Source organism: Peromyscus maniculatus, chromosome 15 (assembly GCF_049852395.1).
Source record: "Peromyscus maniculatus bairdii isolate BWxNUB_F1_BW_parent chromosome 15, HU_Pman_BW_mat_3.1, whole genome shotgun sequence".
NCBI classification, from domain to species: domain Eukaryota; kingdom Metazoa; phylum Chordata; class Mammalia; order Rodentia; family Cricetidae; genus Peromyscus; species Peromyscus maniculatus.
In genome coordinates this window covers 31,152,588-31,171,475 of record NC_134866.1, presented here as the reverse complement: position 1 = coordinate 31,171,475, position 18,888 = coordinate 31,152,588, and the positions used below count along the sequence as shown (strand labels likewise).

Sequence of the window (18,888 nt, the reverse complement as noted above, 5' to 3'; positions counted from 1 at the left end):
GTCTAGACGGCCATGGCTACGGTACAAATGAGGGACTGTAAAAAGGCCGAGAGAAAGGCGGTGTGTTTGGATTGCTGGCCGCACGGTCCTTCTCACAGTTCCCCCTCTCCACTGCTGTAGAAGCATACAGACTGAGCATGGCCGTGTTTCACTAACACTTTAGGCAATAGGCTTTCTGGCTCAAGACTCCCAGTTTGCTGGAGGTGGGTCCGAGGCATCAAGCAATTAGGGAAGTAATGACAGACTGTCTTTCAGTTTTCTGCTTGCCTTATTCAATGTCAAGCAAGTAATTGACAATGAATAATTTAAAAAAATAATTAAAAAAATTTAAATTCAAAAAATTAAAGTTTGAAAAAGTAATAGTGTAAAAATCATGGTGTACCATTTGTATTTGGTTAAAAAACAACAACTGTAATACTCATGTTACTTATTCTAGGAAAATTATAATGCAAAAAAATGTTAGGACAGCTTTCTTATTTTTTTAAAGATGTATTTATTTATGTATTTGAGCGCTCTGTCTGCATGTACATCTGCATGCCAGAAGAGGGCAACGGATCCCATTATAGATAGTTGTGAGATGCCATGTGGGTCCTGGGAACTGAACCCAGGTCCTCTGGAAGAGCAGCTAGTGCTCTTAACCTGCGAGCCATCTCTCCAGCCCCTTAGGACAGTTTTCTAAACATATTCCCCAAATAATATTTTTAGAGTTCCATCATGGTAAAATGTATATATAATTTAGTATTTTAATTATATTTCTCGAGACATTAAGTACCTTCACCGATTGTACAGCCATCATCATTTTTACAAGTTTTCATCATTTAAATAGAAGCCCTAGTCCCTAAACCTGCCAATCTTAATTTTTATTGTCTGTCTCTAGAAATATGTGTTATTTTGGGTGTGGTCTGTGCACAGCTGTTTTCAAGCTACCTATGTAGCCAAGGCTGGCCTTGGACTCAGTGCTGGAATGAAAGGTATGTGCTGCCCCACTCAGGGTTTTGCTTATTTTACAACACTTATTTTATTTATTTATTTATTTATTTATTTATTTATTTATTTATTTATTTTTTTAGTGTGTGTGTGTGTGTGTGTGTGTCTGTGTGTGTGTGTGGTTGCCATAGGTCCCCAAAGCTTGCCTGGAACTTGCAATATAGCCCAGGTTGTTTTTGAATTTACAATCCTCCCATCTTAGGCTCCCATATGCTGGTATTATAAGGAATCTGCTAGCAAGCTTGGATCTTTAAACATTTTAAAAAGGTACACTTATATATGTTACACACACATACACACATGAAGCATCTAAGCATATGTATACTTGGATTACTCAAGTAAAAATGCAAGAAAAGATGGGTGTAGTGGTGCACACCTTTAATCTGAGCAGCTTACATGCAGAGGTGGGTGGATCTCTGTGAGTTCCAGGTCGGCCCAGTCTATGTATCAAGTTCCAGGATAGCCAGAGCTAACACAGAGAGATTGTGTGTGTGTGTGTGTGTACATACATACATACATATATACACATACATACATACATACATACATATATATATGAGAGACACAGAGAGACAGAGAGAGAGCAAGAGGGAGGGAGAGAGAGGGAGGGAGGGAAAGAGGGAGGGAGGGAGGGAGGGAGGGAGGGAGAGAGGGAGAGAGAGAGAGAGAGAGAGAGAGAGAGAGAGAGAGAGAGAGAGAGAGAGAGAGAGAGAGAGAGAATACAAGAAAAAGTAGTTTTGAGAAAGGAGAGGAACAAAATGGCCTAAGAAGGCAGAAGGCTGACTAATCACGGTTTAACTTTTAAGAATGTAAGCCATGCAATCCGCGGAGGACTAGTTCGTCTTTTGCTAAAGGAATTCATAGACTGTCGACTATGAAGATCCTGTAACTGTGCTGCAGGGGTGCGATGGGAAAGCGAGCCCCGACAGCCCGTGAGGCTGGCTTAGTGTTCCCTTGGGTACTCACGTCTAGGTACTGCCTTACTATGCTCCTCTTCACATCCTCCGTTAGTTTGGAATTAGCCATGTCACTTCGCAGGAAGTCCAGTGTTTGTTTGGGGTGAAAATGAACCCCTGTTTTTCGGTTAATGGCTTTATCATATACTTTTGCAGATTCAGATGGAGAATATTTCTGAATTTTACTGTTTTGGAAATACAAAACCAGAGTTTTTAAAAAGTTCAGGCACATACTTAAACTGATTCTAGTTCTTTCTTTCTTAGTAATAACTAAATTTTAAATCATACATATTTCAACTAATGAAAAGAGAAAAGAAAAAGCAAGTATTAACAATGTCTTTTGTTTTCATCAATCTCTGTATTGACAGGGATGGAAAAGAGATACCTGGTTCAGGAAGCAACAGACCTGGAGAAACCCAATTACAAGTAGAAGTCATCATTTTAGTGAAATTAGTTTCCTGTGTCTAATTTATGGACTGTGACTATGGTAACAGAGCAGCTTTCTTACAATCGATCCTCTCTAACTGTTTGCCGGCTAACTCTTAGTTCTTGTCTGTGAAAAGACATTAAGATTATTTGTGTGAGTTTGTGGTACGTGTGTTCACCTCAGCACACGTGGGTCAGGACAGTTCGCAGGTGTTGGTTCTCTCCTTTCACGGTGTGCACAGTTCCTGGGGACTGGGCGTGGCTTGCCAGGCTTGGCTGTAAGCACCTTTATGCATTGAGTCATCTCAGTGGTCTTCTGTTTTACATTCATTTATTTGTTATTATCTTGTGGATGTGTGTGCACACGTGTGCCACAGTGCACATGTGGATGTCAGAGGGAATCTTGTAGGAGTCAGAAAGGAGTTCTTCCTTTCCATCACTGGTTCTGGGGATGATCTCACATTGTCAGGCTCAGAGGCAAGTACTTCCTCATCCACTGAGCTATCTCAGCAGCCCCTGATTTGGACTTTTTGTTTATTCATTGTCCAAATGGTAGCCAGAAACACTGCTTATAAACTAGTTTCAGGTGATTAGTAACTGTTTGAAACTCTTTCCAAGTCCATATCAAGACTTTATGCTATTTTAAATTATTCTAAATTAGTTACCGACATCTCACATAGTATTTCTCTTAACAATCTAAACTTCTAGGGCTGGCAGCAGAGCTCGGGGACACGGTGCACGCATAGCAAACAAGGCTCTGGCTTCATCTCCAGTACTAGATCACGGAGAGTGGCTGGATCTGTAGCACCTCCTGAAAACAGTGAAGCTCTGGCTACACTGCGCAACTTCTCCTGTGGCAACAGCTGACAAATGAGAAATCTCTTTGTCCCTTATTGGAGTTAGGGCTAGAACCCAGGGCTTTACACATGCTAACCACATGCTTCACCACGGAGCTACGGTCACCAGTTACAGAAATGTTCATTTAGCACTAAATGCCCCTCTACATAAAATACACTGTGCTGGGGGGTTTGGTGTCAACTTGCCCTAAGCTAGAGTCATCGGAGAGAAGGAGAGACTCTCAGTTGAGAAAATGCCTCTGTAATATCTGGCCGAAGACAAGCCTGTTAGGCGTTTTCTTAATTAGTGATCAGTTGGGGAGGGCCTAGCCCATAGTAGGTGGTACCATTCCTGGATGATGGCTCTGGGTTCTTCAAGAAAACAAGCTGAGAAAGCCACGAGGAGAAGTACTCCTCCATGGCCTCTGCATCAGCTCCTGCCTCCAGGTTCCTGACCTCTGGCAATGAACAGTGGTATGGAAGTGTAAGCTTTCCAAACAAACCCTGTCCTCCCCACGTTGCTTTAGTCATGGGGTTTTATCACAGCAAGAGTAACCTTGACAAGGCCTATGTTCTTTCCACTTGAGTACTAACATTAATATTTGACTTGGTGATCTAAAAAAAGATTTTTAAAATTTATATGTATGTGTGTGTGTGCAGAGTCTGCTGAGACTAGAAAGAGCTGCCAGGCCTCCAGGGGCTGGAGACACTTGTGGGTGCTGGGAACTGAGGTGGAGCCTTCTGTAAGAGAAGTAAGTGCTCTTAACCCCTGGGCCATCCCCCACTTGGGGATTTTTTTTTTTAATCCAAGGTGAAAATCAGATTTTAAAAAAATGCTCAAAATCCCACCAATGGTTTCAGACAGTACTTCATCCTTACTTTAGAAAGTCTATTTCTAAGAGTTCTGTGTAGTTAGTCTATATTTACTCTTATTGTATAACATTTTGCAACGCTAAATTTGTGGTATATTTTAAAACTAGACTGAGTATCATCTAACAAGGCATCTTTATGGAAATCAATGAAGAAAGTCCTTTAAGCCTGGAATATATTGAGTGAAGAAGTATGTTTCCCCTTCTTTCAGTATTGTAAAAAAAAAAAAACACCCAAATAATGGTTTACAACCGAGGAATAATACACAGCAATAAAATGAACCAAACCTGCACCCTGTCCCCAGCCTGTGGATTTTTAAATGGAGCACGTCTTAATGTACTCTGAACAAAGTATGTTTGTTTTCTTACTGCTCAAATAAACTCACCTATCAGAAAATCCACAGAGATTCTTCAAATGTTGTTTTAACATAAGGAGTAATAAAATACCCTGGGAAACATTTGCAAATTCAATTAAAGGGGCTGAATTTTCCGGCAAACATTTCATCACTGAGTTTACATCATCTTCAGAGTCGGAGTCTGAATCCGAATCTACCCGCTTCCGAGATTTCCGAGGCCTGGAAACTTCCTCTTCACTCTCACTGGACTCATTCTCCTTAGTAGGGGATGCTTTTCTTTCTTTCCTTTTGTCCTTTACCATAGACTGAAAGAAAGAAGAAATTGTTCTGTTTGAAAACCAATAAAAACAAAATGCCAATAACAAATGTAAGTATCCTCCATCCAACAGCTGTAAAAAGCTTCCTTCAATAAATAGTTGATAAGCCCACTGACATTCTATTAGCAACTAAGCCTTTTAAGAGAAGTTAGTCCCAAGACTAAATTATATACAACACCCACGCTATCTCCCCAATCCAAACAGTTCCTCTACAAATACTTAAAGAGAAATGCCATTCTCATAAGAATGCCACAAGATGGCTTAATTATAAAAATATTAATCTGGCACATATGCAAGCCACTGCAGAATAAGAGCAATGCTTATAATTTAAGTAAGACTATGGTGGCCTTAACCACCCTAAGATTCCATCTAACTACCCGCTTTCAGGAGTTTTTAGCAAGATACGATGCAACTTTTCTTACATTAGTAAACCCTGCTTCTTTCTACTTTCTGAAAACTTCCTTTGAAAGAGCTAATTTATGGTGGTGGGGATCACTCTGAGAGAACCAAATTACAAAAGCAATTATTCAAAATTTATCTGTTGAGAAATAACAGGGGGCACATTTCTAAGTACATCCTTATAAGTAAAATAACATTAACAGAGTATGATAGCTGAAATTGTTTAGAAAATTACTAATTCCTGAAACTTTACTGTGCACACTCCTACCCTAGAAGTCTCCTTTAAAAACGGGTGCTGGGCGAGGCTGCAAATTCTACAGCTGTAGCAAGCTCAGGTGAAGCAATGCTGCTGCTCTGTGGTCCACAAGAGATCAGGTACTCCTGCAATTTCCTTAGGTTTCTAAGACTGTTTCTCTGAGTTACCAGTTTCATTAGGCTGAGTTTTGAGTACTACAATTTTGTAAAATGAGATCTAATTGGATTAGCAAGCATACAAAAATTATTTCATTCAAGTTTTAAAGAATGTATCCTGCCTAGGGCTACATCAGGTAATTTAGAATTTTATATTTCTACTTATGAGTTGTGACAGAAAAGACAAACTTAGTGTATGCCAACTCCATTAAGATGCTTCAGTGGAAAGATAAGGACGTCAGTGTGTAAGTTCCACACCAGACACATATCCACCATATCCATGTATACTCATACCAGTATTATGATCTAGCACAGCACTACAATATTAGCAGAATAGCCATGGCCTCGGATGAGGCTCAGGTGGATACATGAATAAAAGAAAACACTTTGTCAGTCCTTAAAGTGGGAGGGAAAAAGTGGGGTGACCTATTAATGGAAGAGTCCACATGTGTGAAAGTATACATAAACTATCTGTAAATGGATGGTTTTAGATCTGAGTAGAAATGAATAGCAACCCGCCTCTCCAAGTTAAAGTACTGCCCAGATTTCAGTAAGTTCATTTCGAAAGGTTTTATATGCCTATAGAAAGAATAATGAGAAATAAAATAATGAAAATAGTATGTTTGCACTTGGGCAGATGCATTTAAAAATAGCAATATGGTGTATTTTGGCTCATGCCTTTATTCCCAGCACTGGTAGACACAGGCAGGTGGATCTCAGAGTTCAAGGCCAGACTAGTCTACAGAGCGAGTTCCAGGACAGTCAGGGCTACACAGAGAAACCCTGTCTTGAAAAACCAGGAGCCAAGCAAAAAGAACAGCAATATGTGTAACTTACCTCCTTGAATGACTGCAATAGGTTACTACCGGAAACTGAGAGCGTAATGTCTATGTGATGCATTATAAACAATGGCTCTTCCTGAGTCTGGTATGGAAAACAGGCTAGATTGTCTGCTATGTACAAGAGCATAGTCACTTCTGTTTTCTGCAAATTTTAAAAGAAGGTACACATGTTTAGTGGTAAGCCAGAAACCCACCCAAACAGCTTTTAGAAAATCATCACCAGGCACTTTCACCTCAGTTAGTACTGGAGAGAGTTAAAGACAAAGGAGAGAGTGGAGAAAAAAATAAGCAAAGAGGTAGAAAGTAGAAGAAAAATAAGGGTGAGACTAGCAGAAACAGAATTTACAAAAGTGATCTTACAGCCACTTTAGGAGATTTTATAATGACGTATATCATGCTACCTCAGGAAGGAAGAGGTGAAGTTTCTAGTCAGGTAAGTAAAAGTCCTTTTCCTTTAGAGATTATGTGAGATCTTTATGACAGACCAAACTGTATCAGAAAGTATACATATGAAAACATAGTAATTAGTCATGGTCTCCTCAAAGTTTAACATGTATGGAGAACAGTTACACACAGTTACTATTCAGCGTCCAAAAAAGTATATGTAATACACTACTGATATCTGGATTTACCCACCCCTGATCACACACTAATTAAAACACTTTTCAGGGCCAGGCCTGGTGGCAAACATCTTGAATCCCAGCACTGCGAGGCAGAGGCAGGAGGATCTCTGTGACTTTGAAGCCAGCTTGGTCTACATAGTGAATTCCAGGACAGCCAGAACTATTAGTGAGACCCTGTCTCAAAAAAACAAAAACAAACAAACCCAAAATACTATAAAATACACAAAATGCAAGAGAAATTATGGCTGATAGTGGTTGTTGACTTTAAAAAGAACCTTAAACAGAAACACAGGCTGGGAAACATTAGAAGGTGACTGCGATCCTAGCACTAGGGAGGCCGAGGCAGGGGGATCACTTGAGTTAAGGGGTTTGAGACCAGCCTAGGCAACACAGCGAGATGCCATGTCCTAAATAAATAAATAGGAAGACACATTCATATTTACATTTATTTTTGAGAATTTACAGACAAACTAATATAAAACTAGAAACCAAGGCAATTATTTATAGAGCTTCACTAGGTTTACCTCCTTTCTGAATTTTAACACAGAAAGCATTAACTTTCTCCTTTCTCTTCTAAAAATCACCATCATTATCATTTGGGCATGCGTGATGTGTGAGGGAACACATGGAGACTAGGTAACCACCGTGTGACACTGGTTCTCTCTTTCTGCCTGCTGAGCCACCTGGCAGCTCGTCCCTTTTGCTCTTCTTCTTTAGATTTATTCTAGGTGAATAGGTATTTTACCTGCATGAATGTATGTGTATATTGTGTGTGCCTGGCTCATTGGATCCCCTGGAATTGGACTTAAGGATGACTGTGAACACCATATGGGTGCTGGGAACTGAGCCTGGGTCCTGTGCAAGAAGTACAAGGGCTCTTAATCACTGAGACATCTCTCCAGTCCCCTTTCCTCTTTTCTTTGGATACTGGCCAAAAACTTACGCATGCTTGTCCAGATTCTCTGGGCTAGCCAGATGTGGTAGCACACATCTTTATTCCCAGAACTCCAAGTGGCAGAAGAAAAGTTCATAGTGGGTTCCAGGACAGCCAGGGTTACCTGGTGAGACTCTGTCTCAAAACACCAAAAGGTTCTTGGCGTTCCCATCTGCCCAGTACAGCTGCAAAGCTGCCTGTAGACCCCATGTTGAGCCCCCCTGCTGTCGTGACCTAACTCGAAGGCTCTCTCTGCTCTCCCCCATCCACTTCTTTCTAGCAGCTGCCAAGACAGACAGCTTACGTGCCCTCTTATTTTCTTCTCAAATCTGTAAGCGGTTACTGAATTAAAAAAAACCAAACGAAAACTAATAATCAAAAGTACGTTATTTCCTCCTGTCTACTTTCTATACATTCAAATAACAAGATATATACTAGCAGAAGTAGTAAAAAGCTCCTAAGGCAGATGTAATAAATTTACTATTAACATTTATAAGACAATCTATTTTTTAAAAGTGAATTGTTTCATCTTTACTTTGTTTCTCTTTTAAAAGATTTATTTTTATGTATGAGACTGTTTTGCCTGCTTGTATGTAAGTTCCTTATGTGTATGCCCAGTACTCAGAAAGCAGAAGAGGGTGTCAAATTCCCTGGAGTTGGAGTTATGGGTGGTTGTGAGCAGCCACATGGGTGCCGGGCACTGAACCCAGGTCCTCTGTGACAGTATCAAGTGATCCTAACCTGAGCCATCTTTCCAGATCTTTAATCTAGTCTTTAAAGTTGTACACCACTATCTAAATGTCACAGTGAGGAAATGCAGAACATAGAACTCTACTCCACCTATCAATATTCATCTTCTCTCTCTTCTCTGACCTCTCCTCTCTCTCTTTGGCCTAAAACAGCTGTGGACCAGGCTAGCCTTGAACTTACAGTGAAGACCCTGTCCCTGCCTCTGAAGGCTGGGCATACTACTACATACATGTAGTAACATGAGCTACTACACCTGGCTTACCTATCAGTTTTAACATCAGAATTCATGATTTATATATATAAATTTTTTTTCCTTTTTGCTAGAAGTGAAAATGTTCAGAACTAGGAAATCAAAGTCCTAATTGTTCCCTCTTCTAAAAATCAAACTCCTTAAAATCAACCTAGATTCTTCTTTCTTTGTCTGCCTTTAGCAACCATCACGTTATTTTCTCAGGTCCTCAGGACAAAAATATTCTAGTTATTCACTCTCTCTCCTCACATACTCTCAATTTATTCCTTTCTTACAATGTTTCTTCTTTGTTTTCCTGCTACCAATTCTTTCATTCTCTACTGTGGCCACAACAGATCACTTCCTTATGACCTGTATTGTGAACCCAACAGTGAAAAATCTGTGTTCCTAAAATGCTTTCTGCACTTGTTGGCCATCATTTTGTTTAAACCCTTCTATAGTCCTCCAATGCTTATAGCTGCTTCTATGGTCTATGTACTGTGCTTAGGAAAACCTTGCTTCAGAGAGACGGCAATCCACCCACTCTCTCCAATCCTCCTCTACTGTATAGTACATTTAATGCATCTACTCTTTAGGCCTTTAGTGACTTGCTCCTTTTCTGACATCCTGTGTTGGAGGCAGTCAAGAGTAGAGGTTTAAAGTCCTATTATCACAATAATAGAACATCTGGTGAATGAACAGATTATGTATTGACATCACACAGGAATGAACCCCAGCAGAGATAAAGAATGAAGAAATAGCAACAGGAACCACATTCAGTATATGCTAACCACAACCACTATTAATTTCTCTTATTTGTATTTTAGCCTCTTAATGGAAATAAACCCTTTGAGTGTCATACCATTCTCAGTCTTGGCAGTGTCCAACACCACAAAAGCTGAAAACTAATGACGATATAATGAGGATGGGAGGACAATGTCATGCATTCTGAAACACAGACTTGGGACATGGATTTGCTGTGTCATATCTAAAAAATTTTCATGTAGTATTTTAAAAAGAACAGATCTAGTAAGGTATATATGCTCTGGTAAGTGTAATTCTGATTTACTACAAAAACTCTATGCCAAGTGATTAAAATAAGAAAAATGTTTATACTGCTCATTTACCAGCTGCCCTACAGATAGGCTGGTCTACGTGCTCTGTGTGGGCAAGCAAGTGTTACAGCTGTCGTTACTATTCTGCCTGGTAATGTCTTATACAATGGTGGGAACCATAATAGGTACTAAAGAAGCATTTGTAAAATGAATGAATAAATTAAAAAAGATAAACCTAAAGAACAAGATTTTCTGCATTCTTGGCTAGTGGTCCTGGGCAAGTCAACTGGCAATTACATAAAAGTGTAATTTGAAGAAAATCAACATGAAAAACTCAGCACTAAAAATCTGTGTTATTATTAAGCCAGGTGATGATGGCATACGCCTTTAAGCCCAGCACTTGGGACGCAGAAGCAGGCAGATCTCTGGGTTCGAGGACAGCCTGGTCTACAGAGCGAGTTACAGGATGGTCAGGATTACACAGAGAAACCCTGTCTGGAAAAATAAAAAATAAAACCAAACACACAAATAGAAAACAAACAAACAAACAAACAAACAAACAAACAAACAAACCCTGTATCATTTCCCAACAATATTTGAGTCCTACAGAATGACAGAAGTAATCCTATATATGTAGGTATGCATGCATGTATTCATGGACTCTGTCCCCACAGTGACAGTTTAAATGATGCAGCTGACTTTTATAGAGACTGTTACTCACTGGTGAGTCCACTTGAGGGAGAGGGAAGCTCGTCACCTAGCCTGATGACTTGAGTGCAGTCCCTCGGATGCCCAGGGTGGAAGGAGGGAAGTGACTCTCACAACCTGGCCTCTGATCTCCACACCCACACTGTGGCAACCCCTCCCCCACACCCAAATATAAAATAATGAAATGGAAAAAATTAAGGAAAAAACCCTGATAAAATTTCCAAGATATTCAATATAGAGACACAATCATATTTTATTCCTCAATACAGTTTTTCTCATGTAAAATGCCTCTTTTCATTGTGACCATGAACTTTGTAAGTAACTAAGTAAAAGTTAAGGAAACACAACATAGTCAACGACATTTACCAAAATGGTAATATTGAAAAGTCATGCCTCTTTTAGGCACACAGTCTCTAGAACATTTGTTTTTTGACAATAAGAAAGTTTATGCTTACTGCTGTGTCATCAAAGAGGTTGAGTAAGGAAATAAGAAAGGCGCGTCTGTGCTGGCGGTTTCCACGGATCATGGAGTAGAGGTGTGAACATAAAGCACTCGAGGACTCATCTTGTCTGAAACCCCTGACAGGATCTTTTAGGCACGTGTTGATCGCCTGTTGTACCTGGTAAGACATCTTCATACCAGCCACTGCTTTCATCTGAAATGAATAAAGGCCTCATTTGCACTAGGGATATTAAGACTCAGATCAAGTATACCCTGAACATTACATTCAAGGCTAACTTCATTATTTGGTTTCTTTACTCAAAATAATAAAAATCATAGAATGAGGTACTGGATTAGTAGAGATCATCTATTGTAACCCCATCATTCCAGACACACAAAAACCCAAGGTCTAGAAGTTATTGCTAGCCAAGGTTAAAGCATGGTCTACAGTTCATGCCTCCTGACTTTTTTTTGAATAGTCACCCTGGTCTAGTCTCAATTAATTGTAAGCTAGAATAAACGCCCTGAGAAATAAAATTGGTTGAAGCTAAGAAAAATATTAAGTAAATCATACTAAAATAATGATTTGGAAGCAGTGGTTTATTAGAGCAATACTAATTTACTGAAAACACTTACATGAATGAATCCAGCATATTTTTTGTCTATTTCCACAAGCTGCTGATCAGCCTTGTTCCTCATAGCGGGTTCTGGATCTGTGCCCATGGCAATTAAATATGGAACACACTGGGAGAAAAAAAAAAGCCTTTATAAGACATCACAGCAGTAAAAATTCTGTATGCATCTCAACAAATGTCAAGCTTATACATCAGATATAAAAATGTAGCAGTACAGATCTTCTTCTTCTTCTTCTTTTTTTTTTTTTTGGTTTTTTCGAGACAGGGTTTGTCTGTGTAGCTTTGCGCCTTTCCTGGAACTCACTTGGTAGCCCAGGCCGGGCGGTGGTGGCGCACGCCTTTAATCCCAGCACTCGGGAGGCAGAGCCAGGCGGATTTCTTTGAGTTCGTACAGACCTTCTTAACTATCTTGGTGTCCTTTGAAAAGTGATAATCTTTCTTTGATTTAACTTAAAGCAAGGACTCTCTCTCTCTCTCTCATACACACACACACATACACACCCTCTTCTTTTATGCACTGAATTTTCTTGTGGGCTCTATCTCTGAGTATTTAAAAAAGACAAAAGTTTCAATATACTACTGCATGTTGAAAAGTGATTTTAACAGCTCTGAATGATGAAAAACAGACTAAATATTTGTCAATGTGCTGTTTTATGACACCCATTTCATTATGTTTACATTAGAAAGCATATATTTAGTTACGTTTTAGAAAATATCAGAAAAATTCATTTTCCAATATATCAGTGTACATAAGAATAAACTCTATGGAGGAGGAGACAATATTCATAGTCTCTGGAAGTTTTATAGCTTGTGACCCTCCCCCTGGCCTTTTAGGCTATCATCCCAACCACACTGCAAAGTTTTAACATGCTATACAGTTGATGTTACCTCCAATTTAAAGAGAAAAATGGAATTCAGATGATGGGATTTACTATTTTGTGGCAGAACAAAACTTCATCCTATTTAGCTTATTATTCTCTTTAATATTAAAGAAATATTAACCTATTTAATTTCACTGATTACACATTGTTGGTTCTTAGGGATCTGTGTAAAAGAATTTTATCAAAGCTAGTGAGACAACAGGGTATTTTCTAGCAGTAGAGAGTGGAAGTTTAACATAAATATATAGGTATTTTGTGGCAGTGGCAACATAAGAGATCATTCAGAGTTTAGATTCTTAAGAGTTGAAGACAACCTAGGAAGCTGAGGCAGAAGGACACTTAAGTCCATGAGTTGAGGACAGACAGCCCAGGTAATGTTGTAAGACTAACTCTTAACAAAAGAAAGAAGAAAGAAGAAGAAAGGAGGGGGATAAGAATAGTGGTCGCCGTAGTTTAGGACATAGATTTTATTGAGCGGAATAAAGAATTAATGATGTTCCCATCATGGCGTCATCACACAGTTCATTTGGCTGTCAGTGAGTGCTTTTATCATAAAACTTGCTTACCTGAACTGGATGAATAAGACCTTGGTTTAGAGTCAATGCGATCACATTCAGAGCAAAGTGGCGTACACTTGACTGGGTGTGAAAGAAGGCCTCAAGCACCTGTTTGAGGTAAAGCTGCATGATGGAGCTACTCATCCCCGAGGAAACATCTCCCATCTCTTTTAAGTCTTCCTGCTTTGCAACTTTCTTCCCTACAGAGAAGGAAAAGGAGAAACACATCAAGGTCAATTACCTCTGCTTACTACTCCTGACTACAACTCAAACCCACAAAGTGGTTCCCAATCCTCTGTCCTCAACCGTGTCAGAGGCTCCTTGAGAACAGTAAGAACCGTAATCCCTCTCCTCCTGGCAGGTGTTAGTGCTTGTAGACACCTACATTCTGTAACTGTTTCGAGAGTTTAAGCACACCGTTGGGCCTATGGACTTGAGCTTACTAAGTCTCCCTCCCCCGAGTTCCGACGTCCTCCTCTGGGAGGCGGGGTTTCAGTGTGCTAACTCCAGCCGCACTGTCCATCCCCAAGCACGCACGCTCTCACTTACAGTCTCGGTCTGCTTGCTGCATCCGCGTGTCCTCTTCTTGGAGGTACGTCTGGAGGTTCTTTAACACTTGTATTTTTAAATTCACTGAGGAGTTCTTATCAGATAAAATAGTATTATACAGATTCTTCACTTCTTGCTCAAACATTAGACTTGGATGCTGTATAAAGGCAAAGCCTAAGAAAAATGGAAAAATGTCTTTATATATTCCTACTAAAGATAAATAGAACACAATGAAAATGTCAAATTATACAAAGAGCTCCTTATTTCAAAAATTTAAACTTAAAATGACTGGAAGAATATGCTGGTGGCCTTACCTAGAGAAGCATTAGAGCAGGTACTTCTTTCCCCATGAATTAAAAACAAGAAATTGCATTTCAAAGGAGAATTTCACACAAGAGGAAACCTTGAGGAGGGAGCAGGGCCTAGTGGCTAGGGGAGTGGATTAGGAGTCAGGAGTCTTGGGTTCTATTCCTGGCTCCACCACTGACTTGTAGTGTGACCTTGGGTGAGTCACACAATCTCTCTTTGCCTCAATTCTCCATCTGTAAAATGGGGACAATAATATTTACCACCCGCCTACCTCAGAGGGATGTTGTCAGGATTTAAGATGTAATGTCTGCAAACATTTTTTTTCAGACCCCTAATAGAAGGTACTACAGTGACAAACTAAAAAAAATATTGAAATATATTCACCGATGAAACAGAATTTAAAAACAGAACTAGAATTATCTTCCTAATTCTCTCTCAAATGGCCCCAAATTGAGGCCACAATGCTAACTATAACCACTAATAACTAGCAAAATAAAATTATCAACGCATATATAGATAAATGTTTAATAAGAGAAAATTGACTCTTGATGTCAGCAAGCATTAGTAATACCAAAACCAAACCACCAGACTTAAAGCAGAGTGATTAGACAACTAGTTCAAGGTCACACAGGATAATCATGGCCCATGTAACTTTTTTGACTGTTCTACAGTGCTGCTTCCTTAAATTAAAACTTCATTTATTTGTTCTCTGAATTATCATAACATAATTGGCTTTGTCACTCTATAAAATTTATTATCTATAGTTAATACGTAGGGATATACATGGGCATGTAGGTAATATCACATCTAATTAATAAATGATGCTTACATTTTTACTATATTTCCTACTGCAAGCACTGTTTTACCGTATCCCCTACTGTAAATACTGTTTTACTGTATCTTCTACTGTGAGCACTGTTTTACTGTATCTCCTGTAAGAACTGTTTTACTGTATCTCCTCCTGTAAGCACTGTTTTATTGTATCTTCTACTGTGAGCACTGTTTTACAGTACCCTCTACTGTGAGTACTGTTTTACTGTATCTCTTCCTGTAAGTACTATTTTATTGTCTCTTCTACTGTGAGCACTGTTTTACTGTATCTCCTCCTGTGAGTACTGTTTTACTGTATCTCCTCCTGTGAGTACTGTTTTACTGTATCTCCTCCTGTAAGAACTGTTTTACTGTATCTCCTCCTGTAAGCACTGTTTTATTGTATCTTCTACTGTGAGCACTGTTTTACAGTACCCCCCCTACTGTGAGTACTGTTTTATTGTATCTTCTACTGTGAGTACTGTTTTACTGTATCTCCTCCTGTAAGTACTGTTTTACAGTACCCCCTACTGTGAGTACTGTTTTACTGTATCTTCTACTGTGAGTACTGTTTTACTGTATCTCCTCCTGTAAGCACTGTTTTATTGTATCTTCTACTGTGAGTACTGTTTTACTGTATCTTCTACTGTGAGTACTGTTTTACTGTATCTCCTCCTGTGAGTACTGTTTTATTGTATCTTCTACTGTGAGTACTGTTTTACTGTATCTCCTCCTGTAAGTACTGTTGAGAGAGGACTTCACTATGCAATCTTAACTGACTTGGAACTCCCTATGTAGACCAAGTTGGGGTCTACTTGGAGAAACTTAAAGAGATTTGCCTGCTTCTGCCCGCCGAATGCTAGGATTAAAAGCACCCACAATCACAGCTGGCTTTTAAGTAACTTATGAAAGAAATGAGGAAGAATAAGGCAATTAATATAAAATTATCAACATGATTTAATAGGGTTTGGGTAACTCAGAATCTTTTCTCTCACTTTTTTTCCTTGTTTTCAACTCACTTTTTTTTCATTTTTCACTCACTTTTTTCAAGACAAACATCATTGATTACTCATGAAAATTAATTAAATTACTAACATTGACAATGCTATCAAAATATTTCCAACAATTAAGTTACTGAATATTTTTATATGTATTTGCACAAAACACATAATAACAATAAAACCCCAAGTATAGGACATACTTTTTTCTTTGTCTTTTATAAATAAAAAAATTTATTACAGGTCCTTGGCCTGAGAGTTTTAGATTTCTTTCCTTTTTAAAAAAGAGTGTTTAATTTAGGCAATTAAATACTTTCCTGTTTCTAATTCTCTATACTCTAATTCTTTTCCAGGTGAGCTGTACAGAGTTGCTTGCAAAACATGTTTTTATTACACTAGTGCTTCTGGAAAAGGAACATGGACCAGGTATGCATCCCAACTGTTCCTATAATTAAGTCTATATAGACTGTCCATTAACAAGTGGCAGATACACGTAACATTATTTGCAGGAAAGAACCATTTTAAGAAATGCAAAATGCACAAACTTTCACTATGTCCTTAGGACTACAGTGCCCCAGCCATTGTTCTTAAGCTAGCTCTAGGAAGGAGGGGTGGGACACAGTACTGTTATCTCCACTTTACTGACCAAGAAACTGACCAAGGGACAAGTGGCCTGATCAGAGTTACTCAGAAAGGCCACAGGCTGAAACATGGACAGAATTCAGGTTTCTGAAACCCCAGTTCTTCATTCTCCACATCAGATCACACAGCCAACAGAAATATGTCTAAATAAACCAACAACTTAGACTCACAATAGTCAAAAAGCTTACTCCACCCCCCTCAAAGAGCTAAAAATCACTAAAAAATTTAGACTTACCTAGACCAATGATGGCTTTTGTTTGTACTTCTTCATCTGAGTGTTTCGTAAAATACATCAACAGCTCAAGTACTTTATCCTTTATGTTAACCTAAGGGGGGGTGCATATTAAAGGTATTCAAGAAGAATACTCAATGTCAGAGTAAGTTCTCAAGTATGTGTAAGAAAGAGGAAGGGGGGGGGAGAAAGGAAAAGAAAGAGAAAAAGGAAGGGAGGGAGGGACAGAAATAGAGAGGGATGGAGAAAGAGAAGGCAGAGAGAGAGGGAGGAAGAGGAGAGAGAGAGAGAGAGATTGAGAATGTGCAGGCCCCATAGTGCCTGTGTGGAGGTGTGGTGTGGAAGCCAGAAAAATTAATTCTAAGGACTGGTTCTTTCCTGTCACCCTGTAGGATCTAGGGATGGACCTCAGGTAATCAGTCTATGTGCAAATTCCTTTACCTGCTAAGCCACCTCACTGGCCCTCAATTCCCAGCTATGGGGCGGGGGGGGGGGGGGGGGGGGGCCCTGCGGGGGAGGGGAGATGCCTAAAAGCAACAAGGAGAATTTTCATGTGAACTTTACAGTGGATGTTGGTCAGATGCAGAGAATTGGCCTGGCAAATGCACGGTGCTAGGTTTGATTCACAACACTGGGAGGAAAAAAAAATCAATTCCATAGGTGTTCTGTCTGCACGTCTGACTGTGCATCATGGTGTGCCTGGTGCCTGCAGAGGCCATAGTGGATGTCAGGTCCCCAGGAACTAGTTCCATAAGGCTGTGAGCTGCCACGTGGGTCCTCTGGAAGAGCAGACAGCGCTTTTAGCTGCTGAGCCACCTTTCCAGTCTTTCCATTTACTTTAGAATAGTGGCATTTGATGTGATAGTCTGTGACAAGTATGTGCCACAACTGCTGTTCTAAGGTGTGCCTATGTTAACGAACTGATATAACTGGTCACAGATTAGCAGGAAGTCTAGAGATCATGCTTGGTTGGACCAGCTCTTTCCAAAAGTCTCAGTACATTTCTCTAGTGCTGCCTTCTTCCTTACTCAGGGTCACAGGACTGTGTTTTACAGCACACTAAGTAACACTGGGATCTTTACCTTACTGTTGCCTTTAAAATCTTCCAGATCAAAATCAAAATGCCGACAGAGTGCTCCAACAGTGAAGAGGGACCTAAGAAGTGCTGGTTTATTTGTTAAAAGTGAAGTGTTATTTGGGTCTTCTTGATGCTGACTTTTTAATTTCGAAATGGCACCTAGTAAAGATAAATAGCAGTTATTTACAGTAATCTCTTTATCTTTGAATTATGTTTAAACAATTACTAATAAAATACAATTAACTTTCACTAAAGGTTTTAAGTATTAAATACATTTATAATATGTGTGGATCCTTTAGAGCTAAAACAATGTAAGAAAAAAAATATTAAAATTGTACTTTATATAGCAGCCAGAAAACTTATCATTTTAAAGGGAGAAACATTTGAACTAATGAGAATACCAAAGATCATAGAGAACTTCTAAGTGTGGACACTGGAGAACACACTTATTTCCTCACTGCTCTCCTTTATCAGATATGTTAATGATGCAGACACACTTGTAGAACTTAGCAGCAAATAATTAGAAAGCCCAGGCACTGAACTTACCGTAGTATCTATTGAAACAGGCCCACACAAATTTAAAATTCTGTGTCACTTTATTTACAACAGCCCCAAGACAGCTCACACAATGCTGTACTACCTAAAAGAGAGAGAGAATGTTACTCTTTAAGTAAAAACTAAAACACAGTTGAAATGTTTGATCATTTTTTCTTTCTTATGTATTTGTCTTAAAATATAATAAAAGATCTTGGGACTTAACTCTGACATATTATATAGCAATATGCTACAAACCTTCATCTGTGTCTTACACACTACAATACAGAGATGGTAAACTACTCACAGTCATGCCGTATTTAATGATCAGCTTCATCAGATCTTCTTCAATAGTGGCAAGGAAAGTTTCACTTGGGTGTTCCATCAGTGGTACAACTAACTCAAGGATTTTTGCAACATTGCAGATAACCATGAAATCATTTTGCGTCTGAGAAGAAAATCAATACCTTATGAATATCTAAAACTTAAGAAGCCATATATAGCTTTATGTCTGGAGTATAAG

At 39.2% G+C, this 18,888-nt stretch overlaps 1 protein-coding gene across 3 annotated transcripts in view; it reads right to left on the bottom strand.

The window, feature by feature from the left end:
- Nipbl (NIPBL cohesin loading factor) overlaps window positions 1-18,888 on the bottom strand; it is a 173,611-nt gene that overhangs the window by 1,806 nt on the left and 152,917 nt on the right. For all 3 annotated transcript variants that reach the window (XM_042261454.2, XM_042261453.2, XM_076551803.1), the window contains exons 35-45: window positions 18,673-18,813; window positions 18,378-18,471; window positions 17,836-17,990; window positions 16,757-16,847; window positions 13,763-13,936; window positions 13,223-13,413; window positions 11,777-11,884; window positions 11,154-11,354; window positions 6,395-6,541; window positions 4,461-4,735; window positions 1,954-2,128 (exon numbers count right to left, since the gene is read on the bottom strand). In XM_042261454.2, coding sequence (XP_042117388.1) covers window positions 1,954-2,128; window positions 4,461-4,735; window positions 6,395-6,541; window positions 11,154-11,354; window positions 11,777-11,884; window positions 13,223-13,413; window positions 13,763-13,936; window positions 16,757-16,847; window positions 17,836-17,990; window positions 18,378-18,471; window positions 18,673-18,813 — 1,752 coding nt within the window. The remainder of the gene's footprint in view (window positions 1-1,953; window positions 2,129-4,460; window positions 4,736-6,394; window positions 6,542-11,153; window positions 11,355-11,776; window positions 11,885-13,222; window positions 13,414-13,762; window positions 13,937-16,756; window positions 16,848-17,835; window positions 17,991-18,377; window positions 18,472-18,672; window positions 18,814-18,888) is intronic.